We start from the raw sequence: 24197 nt of genomic DNA, 5'->3' as shown, positions 1-24197 counted from the left end.
ACAGTAGAAAGCTATGTTTCCTGATACACGTATTCATTTTCCTGATATGTTTCCATGTAAGTATACAGATAACAAAAAATTGTTCTGGGATTCGAACTCTATATAGTGAACTGGCATTTCGTATAGCCTTGATTAATGGTAGCATGGTTTTAACGTTACTACAGTTGCTACTGTTTGCTTTAAAAAAATATTCAAGTATATTATAGTTAACATGCTCTTTTTTCTTCCAGTCTGTGCGGGCTTGGGTTATGGAGTTATCAAACTGCAAAACAGCAGAAGAAGGAAAATTAAACTGAGGCAAGAAATGATCATAGGAAAGCACTGTGAGAAACTTGGTAAGTGCGATCTATTTTCAGGAATTAAATAACGGTGCAGTTAATACAGAGATTTGTATGGCCAAATTTTGTGAATTATATACTCTGTGCATGATTGAAACGTATATAATTTTCGATATAAGAAGAAAGACCGAGACTACAAAAATATGTTATCAAAAAATTGTTAAACATATCGCAATGATGCGAATGTTCAAATGTCAATAAATGCCTAAAGTTTTCATTTTATTGCAATAGTTTTCTCTACCCACTATTGTAACTACTAACAGTTTGCCTTAGTGAATTCGACACAACTAGACTTTGAAAACTAGAATTCCTTTCTTTTCAAATCCTGTGAATTATTTAGTTATAAATGTCATGGCTTCTTCAAACCTTATTGTGTAGTGTCCTGAAGATTAGAGGAAAATCGTGAAGGTCAAATGAGCTAACCTCTGGATTACCTCTGAAGAACCTCTTCAGTCTTTACCCCAGTCTAACCTAGTTTAAGTCTTTAGAACTCTCAGTCTCAGAACTTTAGTCTAACATCTGAAGGAATTACTCAGTCTTTACCCCACACCTGTTAAAACATTTCTTTTCAATATGTTGCTTGAATCATTACGATATGTCCACTGTTTTCTAATATTTTTATAACCTGGCATTCTTCTTCAATGATCTGGCCCAATATTATGAATTTACCACTTTCATTTTAACAAAGCGTCACGCTACGAAACTTTTTCTTTAAAAAAGAGAGAAAATCAGTAGCAAAAAATTAATGCAAAATCACATTGTAATTAAAGTCCGGACAATTTTTCTTTTCTGTTACCTGATTCACTATATGATACGAACATTGACAGATATAGTAATTTATGAGATTTTTTAACACAAAATATGACGTCAAAGTATAAGATAGTAAACAAGAGTACCGTCACATGTTATTTCATAACTATAAAATTATAAACAGCTGATTGTAATTTGAAAGACTTCAAATAGTTTGTCTTCTTTAACAGAGTGTGGTCCCTTCGCCTAACTGATCACGCAGATCATGAGGTGAGGTACATTAAAACACGCTGCGATGGAATACGGGAAGTTGATTTGTAAATAAAGCTTGACGTAGAACGTAAAACTTGCTTAATTTGATTGCTGATATTCTGAATAACTTCACAAAAAATTTGATGGGGCCAGCACATGATCCATGTTAAGCCAAAATGGCGGAATAACAACGGACTTGATGTAAACTATCATCGGCGGTGGACTCTTTGTAAATAAAATCTAATTCTTATGAATCAGTGTTAATTATAAACACTATTCATTTTTTATTCTATTTTCCCATTTTCATTTCTCTTCATTTTATTCTCTCCATTCTGTTCTTTCCATCGTTTATTCCATTCTTTATAATGGATATTGATAACAATAGATGCTCTTGTAAACATCAGTTCTCATGCTTTGATTTAAAAACATTGCGTCGATCATAGTACATCATCTGGGCATATAATATTTCGGATTCTCGAATCAATGACGTAACAATCACAAAAATTTTAAAAGGATATCTTTATAATTTTGGACAAAGTATTGCCATATATTTTTATATTATACATATTTTCACTATACTATTCATAGTTTCTGTGTTATTTCTTTAAAAACAATAATTAACGATAACATTTGATGTCAACATCCTTTTATTTGAAAAATGAACATAAAATTGGGCACTAGGATATATATGCATTGAAAACTAATCCATTTAATTACTTTATAACGAGAGATCGTGATCGTGTACGTAATGAACTTATTGTCTCATTTAGCATAACTTTAGGAATACGTTTCATGCTTATAAATGTAATATGCTGTTCTCAATCACATACCTATTTTAAATAGCAAAATTTAAAAGTTTGGGAGTTTCTCATTATATACGTTTTTTACGAATGTCTCTTCAGAGCTTCAAGTAAAATATCACTTTCGGTTTATCAAAATTAGGCAAAATATAATATATTGCTGCCATTGATATAAAAGTCTTGAATAATAAAACTGAAAAGTTTAGGATTGTATTGTAATGTACTTTTGTATAAAAAAATCTTCCAAGAAAAATCACCGAAAATATTACATTCCTTATCTATATGTATGAATTAAACGAGAAGATATGGAAAATATTCAAAAATAGTTTTCAATAAGTTTAAACTAAATAGTTAATAGGTGCAGAAAAGGTTGACCTCATTCCCCCTTGAAAGTATGAAATCCCCCCCGGGGGAATTCCTCTCTAGTTGAGAACCCATGCGCTTGCGTAAATAGACCTTTATGGGCTTCAAGTGCAGTACTACTTTCGGTTGTCCAATTTTACCCAAAATCCAATCAATGCGCATGTAGCTTAAACACTAAAAATAGAAATTTTTGGAAGTTTCATATAAGAGTTATAGTAAACGAAAAAATAGTAATTCGCAGAGAGACAGACATCATTCTAAAAGTAGTAAAAACGTGTTGTGGAAATCTTAATTTGTTTGTCTTTTTCCATTTTCTATACCGTAGTGTGACTACTTACTGCTCTCATGCATATAAACCTTTTTAATTACACACAATTTTTAATTACAGTATTACCTGTCACTACTGAGCCCTAAAACAATGTTACCGATATTACGGAATGTCATAAATATCAGTCGATAATAAACATCTTTCGAGAAAATGGATGCATTCTCATTTCCAAATCAATTTATGCAATGTAGCAATTAATGCATGTACTACAGGGCATATAACTAATGTCCTTTTTTTTTTTTTCATCTAACTGTAGAATTTAACTTTATTGCATTTTCAGCAAATTACTGCCTAATTATGCATGTTTGGTGCGACCAGTTTTAGCGTTGAAAATATTTTGAATTCCTTGTCTAATTCCTAAATCGCTGTCTACCAGTAATTTGCGCAGTCTTCTCTCATAAAAGCAGGACAGGATTAAGGGATACAAATTCACCAAAACTTTGTTCCAAAGAATTTAAGGCGATAATGAAGACACGTTTTTTGAAGCAATGGTGTTCGGAATAGGCAGCATGCTTCGAATGCCAGCTAGATTCGAGGTCAAGTCGTTAAAACGATCTTAGCTATCCTCATTGCGTTTGTCCTTCATTTTCGCGCTTCTTTTGAAAAATGTGTTTGACGGCTGTCAGCTGCTTATATTCAAATATTCACCAGCTGTATTCAGTTATGTAACCATCATTCCTTGCAATAATGTACGGTTGGTGAAATAAAAGACGACAACTTTCTTCTGAAGGAATCGAGAAGATTAATCCGCTTCCTTTTCTTTTGCCGTCAGTCGAAAAATAAGTTGAATGAAGGACTGGTGTAAAATGTTTGTGAAAAATAGTCCAAATAGCTCGTGAAAATTATTTGAGAGAAGGACTCTTGTTTTCGTTATATAATGGAAACAGTTGATTATATAGTGGTAGTTGTTCGGAAAATAATCTTTTGGATATTTTTAAGAGCTTAGAAATAATCTTCAGAGCATTTCTTCCTGTTTGACACACAAAATAACACATAAAATAAAAAAGAAAAATGATTGCTTTTTCTTACTCATAATTTATTGAACTTGAATCAAAAGCTTCAGAAACTCGGAATTTACAACGTCTGTGTGAACGATTTTTGCACTAATATTCTATATCTAGACTGACTATATTATGAGCTATATTTTTTAGTTTCCGCTTCTATATATACCCAAACATTTCTAATCTCGCTGTTAGTATTAGTCTTATTCTGCCTCGGATTTGCAGCTTGTAAAGTTTTACTTTTATGATTGTGTTCCCGATAACACACAGGAATATTTACTGAAAGAGCCAGAGCTTATCGATGTGGCTTGTTCTTAATGCATGTAATTCCAGCCTTAAAAATCTACTGTAGTTAAATTTCATAATGTAACGTTTTAAAGCGTAGCGATAATAGCAAACAATGTAGTTTAGTAATAGTGTAATTAAAATAACATTATTTTATAGTAATTAATATGTTTTCAAATAATTACGCGATATTCAATAATTTTCCGCTTCTATTTATAGAAGTTTTTTTTTCTTTACTTTCCCTACCCATTGAAATTCAAATTAAAAATTTCAGAAAACTTAACTCTTAAACCAATTTATGTATATATATAGCATAAACTTTTTTTTTAAATAATTTCTCAATTACAGAAAAATAGTCTTTTCCCAAACCTATACTGTCTGCCTGTAATGCGCTACTGAAATGATCACCATACATGTTAATTTTCTAATTATATTTTTCGACTAACAATATTTATAAACTTTTCATTCAGATGTAAAAGAGTGGCTTCACAACAATCACAAGCGCTGTGTTAAAGTAAAGATAGGACCAGATGATTCTATCTGCACCCTAAATCGAAAAGGGGAAGTGCTTCGGAAAGTGGACTTTCAATCTTCGACTAATGTCGTCGTCGAAGTTACCGAAGATCTCAACAAAAAGCCCATGGTTCTAGTACGATCACCTAGGGATCATGACCTGGTAAGTTATTTAATGGCAAGGAGCTCATTAAAATCCATTACGCTCTGCTAAAAGGAAAACTCTAAGCCACAAATTATTAAACTGAGATGGTTGTCAAGTTTCGCATATCATGTTGATCAAGTTATCGAACAGCAATTGAGCTTTAAAAGATCTAACTGACTAGCAAATTAGTCGGTTTACCATCATTTATAATTAGGCTGTGAGAATATATTTGATTTGTCAATTTTTTTATCATTTTTCAACGCCTTGTCTCCCCTCCCCCAATAATGAATATTATGGTAATAGCTGTCCATGAAATGGCAATCATCTGTTACACTAGCAAATGCCGAGAAAATTTTCTTAAGCGAATTACGAATTTAGGTAGTTATTGCTCAATTAAATATTTATCCTCTTCTTAAAACCAAATTAAATACTTAAATAATTCTTGAAGTCATGTTTTATTACTTCTTCGCTAGCGGATTAAAATTTGGTACATCGTGTTGCCTGAGTGATGGAATTTAAATAAATTACTCTGACAACTTCAGATATGAATCTTCAACCTGGGCATCAATTTTCTATAGGTTCCTCTTGCTTCGTGGGTTTGTCTTTGACGTTGTAAGAACTAAAATAACTTACTTGACCATAGAAACCTCTCATCCACACTTTACTTGGCTTTCAAGCTTGGCTTACATCTGCGCGCATATTGTCTTCTCGATGGCGCATCAGAATTCCTATGCGAATATTCTTTAAAGTATGGATTCTCTATATTTATGTTATCGAAGAATTTACCGTATTCATCACAATATCAGAGGCAACTTCATGCAGCAAGAATACACGCGAATCCTAGACTGAAAATCTAAAATGAAAGACTTTAGTGAAATTTACGGAAACCTGCAGCGATCTAGCTAGTAAGAAATTTCAGGTTTCATTCATAAAAAAATCGTAATGTTTCCTAATATAGGATTTGAACCCGTGATTTGAATGTCTCAAGATTAAAAGCCTCGTGATTTTTTAACTAATATACTTTTATTTAATAAAATGATGCTCTTCTTATGATGTTGATTTAGAAAAATTAATATTTTAATGATTAAAAAAGCCTGAGATGTATTTATATCGATATGCAGTCTCCGCTTGTAGTGAGTAGAAGTTTTCGTAATATTCATATTTTACTAGTTTTCTGTTCTGCGAGCATGCCACAGATAGCTGACAATTAGGAAATTCGAAATGCCTGTGATACTTAGCCTGATGATATAATTTCGAATATATTACTTTTCTGTCTGAAATGAAGAGGGAGAGGGAACTGCTGATTTCAGTTCTTCGCGTAACATCATTCTTTGCTAATAATCGTGTCGTAACTCACCCAGTCAAAGTCATGAAAAGGAAAGTGATGAAAATCCTTCCAACGTGTTTCACTTATTGTGAAACAGCATTTGACGGCTTTGCTATAAGGAGATTTCAGATGCCTAGTCAGTTAGTTCCCAGCTGGATACACAGCCCTGGAGCTATGATTACGATATCATCAAGAAATGAAAAACAATGATGTAATGTTAGGTGTGGAAAAGAAATAACAGCTGTGAATTACGATCCTATAGTCAAGATTTAGGCTCATTACGCGTATTAAGAATGATCTTCTCATTACTGAGGTAAAACATTTAGTAATGAAGAACTCAGAATAAAGCATTTTTGATTTCAACCTGATGCATTCAAAATTACTTATTAATGAGTTATTTACCCAACAGAATCTATTAATTAATCTAATACCAAAATGCTAATTATTATTTAAATAAAACCGTGACTAATTTAGTTCCATAATTTTACATTTTAAAAATAATTTCTACCTAATTATTCTGATTTTAAATTTAATACATTGCAATTTTCGAATATAATACATTTAATTTAAATTAGTTAAACCGTAAAATAATAAATTAGGCTACTTTTTCTATATTACTGTCATTAATAGCTGCTTCAAATTGTGTTTTGTGTTTCAAGGATATTTTCTATTCTTTGCTGAAACAATATCTCTAGACAGCCAGACAATCATAAATAAAATAAAATTATGATTATATTCAAATTTTATTTGCTCAAAATTTATGGCATGAATTATTCTCCATTGTTTAATTTAACTTAATGATGTGTACATATCTGCAAGGTTAAAGGAAAATTGTTAAACCATGTCCTGAAATTGAAAGCGTTACATAAAAGAACGTAAAATTTATAAATTTCTTTCATGCAGTTCTCGAATTATAAGCATTTTTCTTGATTGTATCAATGATATAAACGTTAATAATATTGTTGAAATGTATGTGTATAGTTTTTATGTCACAAAACTTGCTATAAGCAATGCTGTATTGTACTTTAAAACAAAATCAAACAAAAAACTTATGCCGTATGGGATGGCAATAGTTTTCAGAACTACCAATTTGAATTATTGGTTTTCTAAGTCACTTGACTGATGAAGAAGTTAACTGCGATTTGTTGTCCCAACAAAACATGATGCGAAAGAAGGAAACGTATGTTAGGTACGTTCTAATATTCTAATGCAAATTTCAGAGTTTACATTTTGATGTATTCGGTGATGGATGAGGCCGGTGAAAAATGAAAGTGCTAACGTGTTCTTCATTTAACACAATGTTATTACAAAGAGCTTATAAGTCTGTCTCGTCCAATGACTGTTACAATCACATTTAAAAAACAGTTCAGAGAACATTTTCTTAAATAGTAGCTTCTTTTAGCACTTTCAAAAGTATCTGTTTTCTTTTTAGGTACTTCAATTTAGCAATGAGCCATCTCGCAAGAAGTTCTTGAGCAAGCTGGAGTCGTTCCTCACCAGCAGTAAGAAAAGTTTGGATATTCTTCCCACATACCGAGATGTCATGCTGGCGAATGCAGAGACCAAAGAAAAAAGGCAGAAGAGACTAGAACATTTCTTCCGAGAAGCATATGCTTTGGTATTTGTATTTTCTTACTCGTGATAAGAAACTGGATATTACAATGAAAATTGCTGTTGTTATTTAGGCATCCTGCTAGTCTTTTTTTAATTGTTTCACTCTAGATGTACTTAAATGCTAAATATGTATTCTCAACTTTATATAAAATAGTACTTAAATGACATCCTAAGAAACTAGCTAAGAAAGGAACAGTTATTCTAATCGATTTTTCCTACACTATTGTGTACAATGACATTAAACGTTAAATTTTAATTGTTCTTGCATAGATTATTTCATCTAAGATCGCAAAATTTATTGATATAATGTATTCGTCAGTAAACACTTAACAGATGGTATTGGTTTCGAACTTAAATTGAATTACCATCACAATATATAGTACAGTATTTACTCGATATATGTTGGTACTTTCATGATGGTAATATGGGACATATGACGTATGATAATGAATCAAACTGGCGGCTTTGAGGACGTTGAAAGACCTCCTGTAGGAAGGAAAATCATTTGTGCCAGAAGTCCTTCGTCAAGAATGCACAGCAACGTGTGAAGTAATATTCACAGACACATTGACCAATGTTGTTCAAATAACTGCTAATATATAATAATAATAATAATAATAATAATTAGTTTTATTTCGAGCATGTCTTCCTGATGTAACGATAGCAGACTCAGTGAGTATTCGAGAGGTCCAGAGTTACAGTCCCGGCGAGGGCATGGCACATTTTTCACGTTCCCAGCACCAAAAAATCTTAATGGTCTACATCTACAGTTTGATCGATCATTAAATCTTAATTAATCTGCTTTTAATAGTCAATTAGGCATCCCTCGGAGTACTGAAATTCTGGTAATTTCTAAAAATTTGGTTATCTTTAGACTCTAGTTTCTCCTGTAAAATTGAGGAAGTTTTAATTTATGATCACTTAGGTGCATAATCGTAATTTAACATAACGTAAGTTTCGATTACCCTCAAATTTTAATTAAATTTTACCGGTCTATCAATGTTTCTTAAAATTTATTTTGAGTTGTACCGAAATAAAATATTTGTCAGAAAAAAAAAAAAAAAAAAAAAAAAAAGATCCATCTAAAAGAGAATTATGGCTGCACTTTATAATGGTTGTATAATAATGCATTACTATAAAATAATCCAGCAATAAAATGAAATAAAGCCAGTTTAACTTCAGCTGGTTTAAATTTTTTTGGAGCCATGACTAAGCAGATTATTATTATATTTTAATCAAAGAAAATCGTTTGCAATAATAATACAACAGCAGTAGTCAAAAGGCTAAAGCCATTCTCAAAATATACTCATTTTTTCAGACTTTCGGTCTTCGACCAGGTGAGAAGAGGCACTTGGAAGACGTAAGCAGCGACGTCATCATGGTCATGAGAACTTCCCTATCAAAGAAAGAGTTTGCTGAAGCCTTGGGTATGAGGCCAGAATCTTTATTCGTGAAGCAAATGTTCAATTGCGTGGACAAAGATAAGGATGGAAGAATTAGTTTTCAAGAATTTCTGGATACGGTTGTGCTCTTTTCAAGAGGTCGGTTGCCTTTATATTTACAGTTTATAAAAATTTTCAAAGAATTTTGGCGCCTTTATATGCACCATAATTCACAAACACTACAGTTATTGATATGTTAAGACTTTTATATAGCAGTGGTCTTTAAATCGTAAATGTAAAGTGATAAAAAATACCTAAAAAAAGGCACTTTTCAAGACTTAAAAAAAAAATCTGATGTGTGCACCACATGACTTCCTTGTACGTAATATTAAATTATACGCATTTTTCTTGAATTTCATTTAAACTTATTGAATTAAATTTACTTCGTCGATAGCGCATAAACCACAATAGAATAAATGCACTCTGTAAAATTCACTATATTTGTTTACCAAGGCGACATTCTCTAGGTTCACTTCACAGCGTTATATTTCATTCATTTTTTAACTCAGAATGCACAAAATTTATATCATCTTAAGAATTATCTAATCATTGCCACATGTTCTATTCAAATACTTTAATAAATCTAAAAAGATGCATAAAAGAAATTAAGCAAACAACAACCAAAAAAAAAAAAAAAAAAAAAAGAAAGAAAAAAGAAAAAGAAAGAAAAGAAAAAGAAGGAAACAGCAGTTTTTTGCAGACAATTCAATATTTTTCATTCAATTATTTCAGATTTCACTTCGCGACAAGGCAAAAATACATAAAAACTCAAGATATCTGCATTGAAAATTATGAAGTATATCTTAAACACTTACTTCCTCGAATAAATTCCAGAATAGATTAAGCATGATTTAATTCGCAATAATAAAAGAAGGCGTTATCTTTGTTATTGCGAAGCTTACTTTCTCTAGATTGGAAAAAAATATACTAATTTGCTGCTTCAAATGTAAACAAACAGGGCCACCACGGCAAAAATAATTAGGCTTAGCCGCACTTAAATAACTTTTAAATTATTGATAATTCTAAAAATATTGCATGCAGATTTAGACATAAAAAGCTTAACCGGAAGATATGAACAATATAATTTAATCATTTTTAAAGCAAAAAATGCACAATTTACAAACATAAAGGAATAAAGAAACTGAGATTACTGAGCCGAGTAACAGAGTGGCTATCCACTCTATATTACTTGTACGAAGTAAAAAGGAAATATTGTAATCGCGAAAATTTTCAGGTATCATATTTCAACGAAAATATCCGTTTTCGCCGCTATCGAATGCAATTTAACGATGTTTTTACGTGACATCTGTACATAAGGACAGAATAAAGGATTCTTTTCTCCAAAAAAATTATAAAACTGATTTAAAATGAATTCTGAAAATAACGTTTCGTGGCGTTTGTGCGTACGCACATACGTATCTCGCATAACTCATAAACGGGTAGCCTCAGAAAGTTGAAATTTTATATGGGATTGCTATAATATATATATATGCGGCCGATTGCAACCATAATATGTCATGTGTCACATAAAACATATGTTTACATATGTCACATAAAAACATCGTTAAATTGCATTCGATAGCGGTGAAATGGATATTTTCGTTGAAATATGATACCTGAAATTTTTTGCGATTACAATACTTCCTTTTTACTTCGTACAAGGAAGTAAAAATGGATCTCAAATTACTAAATCCTTCTGAATATATTTCTTAAATTGTCCTCTGCAATATAATATTATCATTTCTAACTAAGGTACATACTAGATCAAGGGTCGGTTTATAAAAGAAGAGGCCCATCTTGCCTGAATTTTTGGGAGTCCATCTTCTTGACAGACAAAATAGGTTTACTATTAAAAAAAAAAAAAAAAAAAAAAAAAAAAAAAAAAAAGAATGATTTAGAGGCTCTTTGGAACGTCGAACTATTCGCGACCTCATAAATCTGCCTCTGGTTTAAATATATAATCATTATTTGAATTATTTTGTATTTTGATATTGCGTGAATGCGAACGAAACTCAGTTACGAATGTTTTCCATGATTGGCAGTATAACTCTCTAAATCGAATTTATTCTTTAAATCAATGGATATTGAAACATATAGAGTTACACAATGAGAAACAAAAATTGTGCATTTACTTCATTATGAAAATCCCAATAATAAAAGAAATATGCATAGTATAAAAAGTATAATAATGTCTTTTTAAAAACAGATAATTTTCTTTGATAAACAAGTATTAAGAAAAACATTTTGGTGCAAAATCCCCCCCCTTCAAAAAATTATTCTGGAGTAGATTTTTGAGTCACCGATGGTATTAACATTCCTTTTCGTCAGGAGAAAGCATATTCAGCAAATTTGTTTCTACTTCTCTACTTTGACAGAGATTTGTTATCTGCTAAAGCAATAAATAATTTTTCAATTTAATATAAATATTGCAGCATGATTAAGTCACAAAAAATTCAGTGGCTGTAGTGCCTATGATGGCCTGACATGGCTTCGAATTTTATCCTCGTTTCTACGTGGCAAATGTAGCTAAACTTCCTTATACGACAGTTCAGGCCAAAATAATTTCAAAATCAGGTGGAAATTAATTAAATATATTTAAAAAATTTAAAGATAAGAAAAGTAAAGACAAAAATTTTAAGCATTATTGAGTGCTGAACCATGAATACAACCAGTTTTAGTAGATGAACTGAGGGAATCACGATAATAATGAGAACTTAAAAATTTGCTATATATGTGACAATGCTTCAACTGAAGAGTATATTTGAAATGCAAGTAAAATTAATAATAATTGTTATTTATCATGTTTTACATTAATTAATGAAATTTAAAAATTCATGTTAACATCGTTTAATTTTATAAAAATGCGATTTTAGATGTATAGAACGTATTTCTACATTTATATTATGCAATTATTCTTTTACTAGATTTTTTATGCTTTAACAATAAAAACGTAACACTGGAGTAAAGCGAGATCTGGCTGTACCTGAGTGCAGCCAAGCTTTGTAGGAGGCCTTTGTGTGCTTAAGTACATCGCTTGTTATTTTCCTGTGACTGGTGGCAAGAGACGAAGGCTAAAAGATTTTCGACTCTCAGTCAAAATTAAAGTAGCAAGTCTGATAATTGCAGACGCTGGGGTATACAATCTTAACCCTTAATAACAATCGAGTACTACTTTCAGTTATTATCATCAGAAGGAAATTTAAAAAAAAACTTTCATTCAATCAATCACTTGCTTTCGAATGAAAAATTATGCAGTATTTTCTATGAAGCTTTTCTATACGCAGAACTTTCTCACAAGTAGTTAGTAGATCAAGTAATGGTGTCTTGCATTTTAAAGTGATAGCACATCAAACGTTCGTGTTGCCACATAGCAATTTACTTCATAATTCCATTTTTTTACATAGTAACCGTATGTTTTCTCATGATAGGTAAGACGGAAGACAAACTCCGCATCGTGTTTGACATGTGCGATGATGATGGCAATGGCGTCATCGATAAGCAAGAATTGACGAAGATGCTCCGCTCTTTGGTCGACATTGCGAAGACCAATTCCATGGATGAAGCTCAAGTCATGGAACTCATTCATGGAATGTTTGCCGCTTCGGGACTTCACGACAAGGAAGAGCTTAACTACGATGACTTCAAACTGATGATGAAAGAATACAAAGGCGATTTTATAGCAATTGGACTGGACTGCAAAGGTAACTTGAAATGCCAAAGAAATTCATTCGTAATGATTCGCCACTCTGTTATAAATAAATGTGTAACTTTAATATTCCCAAGCCTTACCACACTTTTCTAAAACTCTTTTGAACACTGATTTTTTACATTTAATTTTCCTAGCTTTTGTAATTCTTGCCATTGGAAGTATGTGTTTGTTTATAATCCGAAAAAAAATCCATTTTTTCGCATACGAATTTCAGTTCATGCAAGAATTTAGAAGTTCATAAAAATTGTGATTTTAAAATAAAATCTAATTTCTCAAACCTCAAATATATTATTGCAGGTCAACAGATTATTTATATCTCCTGAATAATCAGGAAAATCAGGTCAAAGGAAAAGGTAAGCTTATTTTTACAAATAACTAAACCAGCTGAGATTATGAAGTATTTCCTCCCTTCTTTCCACGTGTCTTCGTGGTGTAACTGGATAGTATGCCCAGTGTGTTATCAGGAGTAGAGTTCGAATTCCGGTGAGGTCATTGCGGATTTCTTCAGTTTCCTGACATCGAAGAATTCTGAAAGAATCTACGAGTAGTGCCCATTCCCAGTCGCCCTTTAAAAGGAAGAGTATATACAACGTATTTTCTCCCGGCGGGGCACTGCACATTTTTCACGTCTTCTGCATCAATAAACCTAATGACTTTACAAATAGCTCACTCAGAATTTTAAGATATTGTTCAAAGTCTTTTTAACAAGAAATGAATATCACACATTCTATCTTAAAAATTCATAATAACAGTGATAAAAACATCCATAATTTCTGAATAAAAGACAAACAACTGCTATTGATTCATTGAGCAACAGATAAAAATCATTGAGTACAAAAATCATTGAGTAACTCAAATTATTTATATACATTTAACTCTTTCCGGCACGCTAGCTTTTAAAGTTGGAATTTAGATTAAAAAAAAAAGATAGGCCTAGAGGAGTACACAAGTAAAATTTTGTGAAGATAGCACTTATCTTTTAATTCTGTGTTGTGCCCAAAGTGGGCACACTGATTGAATAGAGCTTCGAAAAGAGTGCTGAAACGAGCATTGTTGTCAATGAACTGACCGATGAGATGCAAATAAACAAAGAATACAGACTCTCAGTTGTTCTAGATTATCAGTGAGCCCGGTCTGGGCACACCTAGGGTTCGCCGTTTGATTTTAGGCAAGATTTCAAGGTAAAAATTTAAAACTAATATAGAATAAGAAGATTAGCATACAGCCAAAAAAATAACATAGAAATTTCTTTTCAAACAATTCCCTTTATACCTTAAAAAATATGGAAGGTTTCTTTGAAAAATGAGAGTCTTAAAACTAAACATGGCTAAAATATATGGATTGTTTTGTGTTGACCTGCCATCTACTATAAATAAAGAAGATTCAGAGTATAATAACCTATAAATCCTTTTTCATTTAATTTTTGTGTGCGTACAGAAGGAATTTTTTTTAAATTCAGTATCCGCAAAGGGTTAAGGAATGTTCTTGCCAAAGCAGAGGAGGCGAAGGACAATTGCATCCTTAGAATATTCTAGAAAAATATTCCTTAGGCTTTCTAAATTATTAAAATATTTTTGACACCAAAAAAAGGGTACTCATTCGTTCTATTCAAGCTATTTATACAGTCTGACTCATAAATACTATATATTTCACACAGACTTACAAATATTGTATCATAAACCCATTACACGGATAAAAAATGTACAATAAATGCCCGCAAATTTAAATTTAGTCAAAATTGTGCAAAGATATAACTTAAATGCAATAAAACAAAATAAATAAAAAAAAAAATACTCAGTGACATTAAATAAATAAAAACTAATGTACAAATGAAAATAAATGTACTCAAATACTATATGTAAATTTATAGTAATACTAAGTGTAAATAAAACGTAAGAAAGATTTTGTATGATAATTTTCTTTTCTCTTTCATATTTACTTTCAGATTCTTTTTAAATGCACTGAAATTAATCGCTAAATAGTTTTGTGACCAATAACAGATGGTTTAATGTTGTTTCTTTCTGCTTGCAGGGGCTAAGCAAAACTTTCTAGATACGTCAACTAATGTTGCGAGGTAAGAAATCACATAAATATTCTACTCATTAAATTTTCTTTTCTTTTTCGGACTGCTTGAGGATCTGCCAATTTATGTTCTTAGTGCTGATGGTTCCCTGTTTTCTGTATTTTAGAATGACAAGTTTTCAGATTAGTCGACCTCCCGAAGATCCTCCTGGGTACTGGAAGAAAAAATGGAACCACTTGGCTACTTTCTTAGAAGAATACAGACAACATATCTTTTATTTATTCGTATTCTACGTCATTACTTGCGTCTTATTTTTAGAACGATTTGTCTGTGAGTACATCTAAAATCTTATTTTACTTTAAATCTTGTACTTTATGTTTACTAATCAAATATTATTCGATTCAACTCAATATCTTTCTACGCTGAAATGTTTTTCTTTAACATTAGAGTGAAATTACAAATGATTGGTTTTAGAAAAATTATGTGACTAGAACCAAATATTATGCTAAGTTGTTTTAAGTTATGATTGAAAGTTTAATGGAAACGAATGCTATTCCAAATTGGTCTCAATTAGGTAACTTGCAACACTTCGAAAAATTTAATCAGAGAAGGATTTTTTAAAAAGTTATTGAATGTTGCTTTTCAGAAACGTTATTGAGTAAAAATATGTGAATACATTAAAAAAGGTTATTTCCAACGAAAGTTATTGAGTAAAACTAAAGGTATTAAATGCTGCTTCCAGGAAAAGGTAATGATTACAAATATGTAATTGTAACCAAATTTCTAATTGAAAATGTATGCAAATTCTTTTCTCTGATAATGACAGGAATTTATGTTTTGGTATACCATTTTACTCCTATACTTCCTCTCAGTATTAATTTTAACACAAGCACTTTTAAAGTGTAATATAGAACTCTGATTCGTTAACATATTCCCTCTTACTCCCTAAATTCATGGAGTGAACATCTATACAAAATGAACTAGCTCCCTGAAATTTCTGTGTGTGTTGTTTCTTGTACACGAATTCCGAGGCCATTCATTGAACAGTACACAATTCTAGTCAAGAAATATTTATCCTTCCTTCTGGTGGACATGTAGAGAAGGAAAGAAAAATATCATAGATTATAAAGATACAACTCTCAAAAATTTAATCCTTGGAAAACAAGGAGATCGGAAAATACATATCTTTACACTCGACAGGAGTAGATACAAAATATCGAAGAGATGGTTTGTCCAAAATATCGAACGTTGCTCATGATATTTTGCCTGAGTTCATATATCCTCATAAATCATATTACATATTAATATATTTAATGTGTTCTTTTCCGAAAAAAATAAAGTAGTTGCAACAGTGGAATGACAACTTATTGCCCTTCTTTCTGCGGTCCACATTATAATAGATGGTATGGGTACTGAAGATACATTCAGTTGTTCTCTCATTCTTTGCATCCCATTAATATTTATTGTTGTAAGCTTTTATCGGTAATTTGAGTCTTCAGATTTAAATTAGGAAGGTTACTTTTTTTAACCATTGTCCAAGGTACTGTTAACAACATACTGTACAACAATAAAATATATTGAAGTAATAATTGATAATATACCTAATTCATATGCGATTTTAAGTCACATAAGCTTTTCTTTTAGCATATCTCTCAGAACTCATTTATGCCAATTACTTACCTTTCTCTATTTTTGAATAGTAAAATTAAAGAAAATACGAAAACGATTAACATATTTTTTAATTGCCACTTTTATTTTCTAAATTATTTATTTACCTACTATGACTGCTAAAGTTTCTGTGTTGTTTATTTTGAATGTTATTGCAAAAAAAAATGGAATTTAATGATGCGTTCTTTACAGTTTACTCCTATTTTGCGGAGCACACTGATCTGCGTCATGTGATGGGACTTGGGATTGCTGTAACGAGAGGATCAGCGGCTGCACTCTCCTTCTGCTACTCCTTGCTTCTACTAACTATGTGCAGGAACCTCATCACGAAGCTGCGAGAGCTGCCTATTCATCAGTATATTCCCTTGGACTCCCATGTCCAGTTCCACAAGGTAGTGGCCCTGACAGCTCTTTTCTTTTCAAGTGAGTATCTGTTTGTTTCAGTGATTCAAACAGTATAGTTCGCTAATCTATTACTGAAGCAAACTTTAAATCAGAAATACTGAAAGATCGCCTGTAGCACCTAAACGGCATCATTTCGTCTCTCATAGAAGAAAGCAATAGCTACTAAAGTTTTCTATTTCTTGCCGCCCCCCCCCGCTCTTTGCAATGTATCAGACTCTATTCTCTAGTAACAGTGCTTTTATTCAAATGATGCCTTACAAATAAAATTGAAAATAAAGTACTTTTAGATATATAAAACTTAAACACAAATTTAAGACTTAAAAATTCCTCGAGCTATGATTCCAGATAATTTTAGTTTTCTATGCTGGTTGTCGCCTTAGAGAACGTAACTCTTGGTGTTAACTGTTATTTAAATAAGTTTCCACTCATACTATATTTTTCAGAATGGTCATATTAGAGAAATGTTTATTGTGAAAGGTTAGCTGTAGGGTAATTTTGCGTAAGTCGTATCCCTTAAGAAAAAAAAATCTGATGCGTACACCACATGACTTCTTTGTACGAAATATTAAATTATACGCATTTTTTCTTGCATTTTGTCTAAACTCATTGGATTTAATTATATCTACCTCCCCGCATAAACCACAATAGAATAAGTGCATTCTTTAAAATTCACTCTATTTGTTTACCATAGCGACACTCTGGCGCTAGGTTCACTTAACAGTATTATATTTCGTTCATATTATAACTCAGAATGCACAAAATTTGTATCATTTAAAGAATTATCTAATCGTTGCCACATGTTCTATTCAAGTACTATAATAAATCTAGAACGATGTATAAAAGAAATTAAGCAAACAAAATAAAAAAAGAAACAGTTTTTCACAGACGATTTAATATTTCTCATTCAATTAATTCAGTTCTCACTTCGCGACAAGGCAAAAATACATAAAAACTCAAAATATCTCTACTAAAAATTACTAATTATTAAAAATTAAATTATTAAAAATTAAGTAAATCTTAAACACTTATTTCCTCGAAAAAATTCCAGAGAGGATTAAGTATGATTTAAATCGCAATAATAAATAAGGCGTTTATCTTTGTTGTTGCGAAGCTACGTTTCTCTAGATTGGCAACAAATTCACTTCTCAGCTGTTTCAAATGTAAACAAGCAATGGCCGCCATCAAAACAGGCTTAGCGACACTTAAACAACTTTTAAATTGTTGATAATTCTAAGCATATTGCGTACAGATTTACTAAAGGCATAAAACCCTTAACCGGAAGATAAAAACAACATAATTCAATCATTTTTAAAGAAAAAAATTTACAATTTACAAACATATAAGAGTAAAGAAACTGAGATTACTGAGCCGGGTAACAGAGTGGATATATTTATAAATATATTTATATATGTTTAGCATGGCCGATTGAAACCAAAATACGAGGTGCACATCTACATGTTATACTAGTCCTATATACAAAATTTCAACGTTCTGAGGCTACTCATTTTTGAGTTATGCGAGATACGTACGTGCGTACGAACGCACGTACGTATATACGTTCGTACAGACGCCACGAAAAATTCTCTTCAGAATTCATTTTAAAGCAGTTTTTTAGTTTTTTTTTTTTTTTTTTGGGGAGGAAAAGAGTCTTTTATTCTGTCCTTACGTACAGATATCACGCAAAAACATCGTTAAATTGCATTCGAAAGCGGTCAAAGTGGATATTTTTGTTGAAATATGCTGCCTGAAGCTTTTCGCGATTACAATACTTCCTTTTTACTTCGTACAAGGAAGTAATAGGTTTAAATGGTAAGATCTATGAAAAAAATAATAATTATGTGTTGTAATATTTTGTTTTGTTGTTGCTGATATTTTCTCCAATAAAATTCCGTCTAATATTAGTCTAATATCTTGGATAAAATAAATAACATTTCTGAACAGGAACTTAATACGACTTAGACAACGAGTAGTCTAAGTCGTACTACGTTTAAAATTAGGCAATCATAATAAAACTTTCTTTTTCTCAATTATTTTATTTATACAACTAATTGCAGCATTGATCATAAAGATAATTTTTCATTTTCTTGTCAACTCCAGCATATAAGTGGTACCCATCCTTTGCATTTTAGGCACTGAATAATATTCTCTTTGCGGTCTTTCTCACAAATATAACAGGGAGACGAACACGGCGTGAAGCAATAAGGTTAACCTAAAGAATAAAACTCGTTTTTCCGAAATAGGCGCAGTTGGCGTAATATTACGCCTACTACTTAAAAGTACGACTTAAGCTCTGGTAAGACACGTAATCTTACACAATATATACTTGTCATTTATTAATATATAGTGTTATTACATTTATGAAATATAAATAAGGAGGAATTCTTGTTTTTTCTACGCTTTCGTAAGACCTGCGAGTAACTTTCTACCTCTTTTTATCACGTGATTTCAACAGCTTTTTCATTGATTTCTATCGTGAGCTTTTAATTATTTACAATTTGAATTAAGTTAAGCAAATCATTCTTGAAACTATGAAATTGTTCCGTTAGGAGGCTGAAATTCCTCCTGCCTAATGCCTTGGTGGCACATGTTCCATACCAAACATGGAACAGAAATATAAAATATCGAACATTGATCATGACAATTTGTCTAATAAATTTATATATCTTCATCAGTCCAGCCTATCAGTCTGACGTAACGAAGATGCCGCGTTCTATATCTGGTGGCAGTGCTGTTTATTTTGCAGTGGTTCTAGTCCATTGTCATTCCCATTTCATTTCTAAGTCGCAATGTATTTGATGAGTATTGTGCAGATTTTCAGTAAATATATGAAAAATCATTTAACTCGGAACCATCTTGTGGGGCACCTCTCAAGCTGGTGTATATGACGGTGTACTGTCATTAGGCTTATTGTTGCTGGAGACGTGAAAAATAAGCATTGCCTCGCCTGGGCTCGAACCTAGACCTCTGAATACGCGCCGAGTGTACCATAAGACCTTTGCACAAAATGTGCTTTCTGGAAGAAGAGAGTACATTTCGTTACCTTATATACTTCCCTTTTTAAAGGGCAAATGGGGATTAGAGGACCCAATCGCCAAATCCTGGTGATTGCGAATTATTGTCCACCGCCTTTTAGTTCGTGTGCCACTATATGGTCTTTAGTTTTTTTAATGCTGGAGACGTAAAGAATGTGCAATGGTCCCGCCAGAACTCAAACATGGACCTCTCGAATACGCACCAAGTGTGCAACCGTTACACCATAAAGGCATGCTGGAAGAAAGGAGAAAATACCTTATAACCGCTTCATTTATTTCTTTGTTGAAATGGCGTGGCCTGTCATGACCATAAGACCAACTTGTTTGGTTAGGCGGGTCGGGAGCTCAAGTCACCTGGGACTTTTGGCTAAAGATAACAATCACGCGACTTCTAAGATATTCTTCGTCAACAAATGAGAACATTTCCACTTAACTTTGTTCGGTCTTACAAATATCAATCGATCAGTCGATCGCAATATGGAGTGGGCAAAACCACTCAACATTGCGAATTTGTGCTCAGTATTAAATGAATCGATTATACAGAATTCTTGTTGTTTTTTCTGCGTAATGTTAATACAAACCTAATTTCTTCCATAAAACCTTACGCAATTCTCTGCAGAAGCCCAACGTGAAGGCATTTCTTATTTTCTAGCAATATCCTGAGCTTTGCTTACAAATTACAAATTTTAACTAATTTTGTGAATCTGATAATTACCTCGAAATTATTATTAATTAATTATAATTTCACATTAATAGAATTGGAAGCTATTTTCTAATAATTCGCTCTGTAACTTTGAAACTCTGTAAGTGCACTGAGTATCATTTATAGAATTTAAACGATTAATTTTTAAAAACGTTCTTTTCCAGTGATTCACACAATAGGGCATTGTATCAACTTCTATCACGTGTCTACTCAACCGATTGACAATCTACGTTGTCTAACCAAAGAAGTGCATTTTGAGTAAGCTTTGCATATATATTTCTTTCTCCTACAATTCATTTAAAATATTTGTAGTCTCGGGAAACGAATTAATTTATGTTTTTATTTTCTAGTTCTGATTTCAAACCAACGATCTCATATTGGCTTTTCCAAACTGTCACTGGTAAGTTAAACGCACTTTCGTTAATATTCTTTCTAAATTTATATTTAGAGTGGATTACATGCGTGGTTAGTTATCGGGGAAAACTAAAATTCAGTCATCTGTGCATGAATTTGCTATGCATAGAAAAGTTCTTAAATTGGGGATACTAAATGCTAAAAAACATTCTCTGCAGAGAATTATGTTTATTTATTATACTTTAATGATATCATTACTGAGGAGTAAACTTTTTTTAAGAATAGGTATTACAATATGCTCTGTAAACTTGTAAATATTTAATTATAGGTGTCCGAAAGTTAATAATAAATCTTTCTTTTTCTTAGGAGTATCTGGAATCTTACTATATGCAATCATGTGTATCATCTTCATATTTGCACATCCCAGAATCCGCCAAAAAGCATACAAATACTTTTGGTCAACTCATAGTCTGTACATTCTGCTATATATTTTGTGCCTTGTTCATGGTCTGGCAAAAATTACTGGGGTGAGTAAGGATATTAATAACCGTTCCTCAATGTAAACAAACAACTATAAAAAATAATAAAATGAATCCAGTCCTAAAGCTTCAGATTACACCCTAACATCTCAAAAAGTAATTTACTATTAAATTATTTTTATTTAAAAATATATATAAATAAAAAAATGTAAAATAAAAATAATAAAGCCTGAGTATCAGGTAAGAAACTTAGTTCACTAATCACAACAAAGCCACAAATGTTCATAAAAATTTTTAATAGCTAGCTATATTTATTATATTGTATTTTAATTTACGTCAATCAGCTACATGATTAAAAAATAAAATATCAGTTATTAAGAAGGGCATTTATTGTTTTTAAATCGTTCGGCTTTTTAATTAAAAACAATCTGATTTTAAAACATAAATTAAATATCTCATACTTTGTAAGTTATCGCACTTTGTGATTCGGCTATGGCGAGAATGATTGAAAGCGTAAAAGGTCTTTCACGCATTATAAGCACTTTCCAAGCAAGAAATAACTAAAAGCACTATATCACATACTACATGATTAATCATAATTTTAATTGCTTTGGCATTTTTGCTAAATATTTTTTCCCTCGCTTTTATCTGGGTGTATTTATTGCTTTACAAAATAAATTTTAAATATTTTTTCTTCCCTGCTTCTTCCCCAAACAAAACCCACTAGTGGATAAGTCGTTAAGCTAAACAAATTGGGTATCATGTAGCTGAACAGAACACATGCAACCACTTTATTGGAAAACTGAGCAACATTTCGACATTTCGTGCTGGGCTAAATTTTCAGATAAATAAGCTGACTGCATGAGCTCTTCTTGATTTTTTTTTCCATGTGCAACAAGAATACATGTTGTTTTCCTTAGAAAACTCTCCATGATCGTATCACCCTAACAGCGATAACCTTCGGTGCTAACAAATAAGTAATCCTGTCCCTTAGGCGAAATCTCTGAGGATGACAGACTTTTCTTCGTACGTACTCTCATTTACGCAATCATTTCTGTCTAGCATTGGCTGATTGATTTGAAGAACTGGGCACTAGTATTTGTATCCTGGTCTTCAGTTCCTGGCTTAATCGTGTGTATTTTTATGGTAACTTTGTGCATAGCATATATATAAACCATTTTCTCTTAGAACATATTGTACGAAGATACCCTTTCTAAGCCCGAATGTATTAAAATAAAAAATAATATTCGTCGTGCTTCATTTTTAAGCATGTGTGTAGAAACTCCCTACTATTCATTGGCAGCTATTTTTGAATTCTTCAAAATTTGCTGCTCTCTAATTCTCAATTTTATAATCATTTGAAAATGATTATAGATTTTAGGTGGCAATGTCATATGTTTGTAAGGGAAATTGTCTTTATGTAAGCAAATGAAGATAGCCAAATTAAAACTTTCCAACACTTATTACTTTTGTCCTCAGTACAGTGATTTTGAACCTTCTGCTTCAGTTACTTGATTTTGTGAAATTGTACACGTATGTTCCTCAACCAAACAGTTTAATGAATGACAAGTCATATCTGTTGAACATTTAAGGAAGAACTATTTTACTCTTTAAAACATTCATATACATATTTATAAGGAACATTTTTATATGTGTATTTATATAGATAAATATGTAATGTATTTGATTCCAAATTCACTGACAGATATACGCTAATTATTAATCCCAAGCGTTAAATGTAAATTTAAAATATAATGCTAGGATGTCTTTCCTAATTTAGCCTTAAAATTCTTTCAGACGCCTCGATTTTGGATCTTTTTTGTCGGACCAGCTATCATCTTTGCATTGGATAAAGTTGTTAGTCTTCAAACTAAATTTGTTGAACTAGATATTCTTGACACTGAACTTTTACCTTCAGGTAAGTTGCAGAATTATTTGCTTCTTTTCCAAAGAACAGGTGCATTTAGTACCAAAGTTAAAACATTCAAATTCAGCATTTTTGTAAACAGAATAGCTATGCAAATTCAACATATCATTCTTCATTTCCAGATGTCACGAAAGTAAAGTTCTCTCGTCCACCAAATTTCAAGTACCTATCCGGCCAATGGGTACGACTGGGATTCACCGCTTTCCAACCTAACGAGTACCACTCCCTGACGCTAACTTCTGCCCCGCATGAAAACTACTTATCCGTACACGTGAAGGCACAAGGACCGTGGACATGGAAACTGAGAAATTTCTTCGATCCTAACAACATGCAGATCAATGAAGTGCCAAAGGTTAGACAAAAATGAAATCATCCTGTCGTCTTTATTTCAGTTTTGCTATCATATTCTAAGTAATAAATTGCAGTTATTAAAGTATTTAACATTTATAAACTATTTCTAAAAATGCTCTATGTGTAAAAAATAGTAATGTAAGAAAAATACACAGAAGGTGTTTGCACTTTTGGAAATAATTTTCTATTTAAATGTTTTCTTTCGGAAACATTCTGAGGTAAAGATGTGGCATTTTCAATATACTCGTCTCTCAACAGCAAAATCAGAAAATATTAAAAACAGTATTTATTTTTAGAATTTCCAATAGACCTCGCGTCCTGGAGATAAAAAAAGATTTCTCCCGTATAATATAGCCACTTCTGGCTTTCAAATACGAAGTGCATGCTA

At 31.8% G+C, this 24197-nt stretch overlaps 1 protein-coding gene across 1 annotated transcript in view; it reads left to right on the top strand.

The window, feature by feature from the left end:
- Nucleotides 1-24197, top strand: part of LOC118187761 (dual oxidase-like) — a 280493-nt gene that overhangs the window by 245462 nt on the left and 10834 nt on the right. Inside the window, exons 14-26 of the mRNA XM_085822620.1 lie at nt 231-335; nt 4588-4793; nt 7535-7720; nt 9035-9257; nt 12587-12859; nt 14899-14941; nt 15057-15220; nt 16751-16981; nt 20863-20956; nt 21049-21098; nt 21419-21579; nt 23329-23449; nt 23581-23810. Coding sequence (XP_085678746.1) covers nt 231-335; nt 4588-4793; nt 7535-7720; nt 9035-9257; nt 12587-12859; nt 14899-14941; nt 15057-15220; nt 16751-16981; nt 20863-20956; nt 21049-21098; nt 21419-21579; nt 23329-23449; nt 23581-23810 — 2087 coding nt within the window. The remainder of the gene's footprint in view (nt 1-230; nt 336-4587; nt 4794-7534; nt 7721-9034; nt 9258-12586; nt 12860-14898; nt 14942-15056; nt 15221-16750; nt 16982-20862; nt 20957-21048; nt 21099-21418; nt 21580-23328; nt 23450-23580; nt 23811-24197) is intronic.

The sequence above is a fragment of the Stegodyphus dumicola genome, chromosome 8 (genome assembly GCF_044657685.1).
Source record: "Stegodyphus dumicola isolate Sdum_Otavi_A_Nest chromosome 8, ASM4465768v1".
Lineage (NCBI taxonomy): Eukaryota > Metazoa > Arthropoda > Arachnida > Araneae > Eresidae > Stegodyphus > Stegodyphus dumicola.
This window is presented reverse-complemented; position numbering and strand designations above follow the sequence as displayed.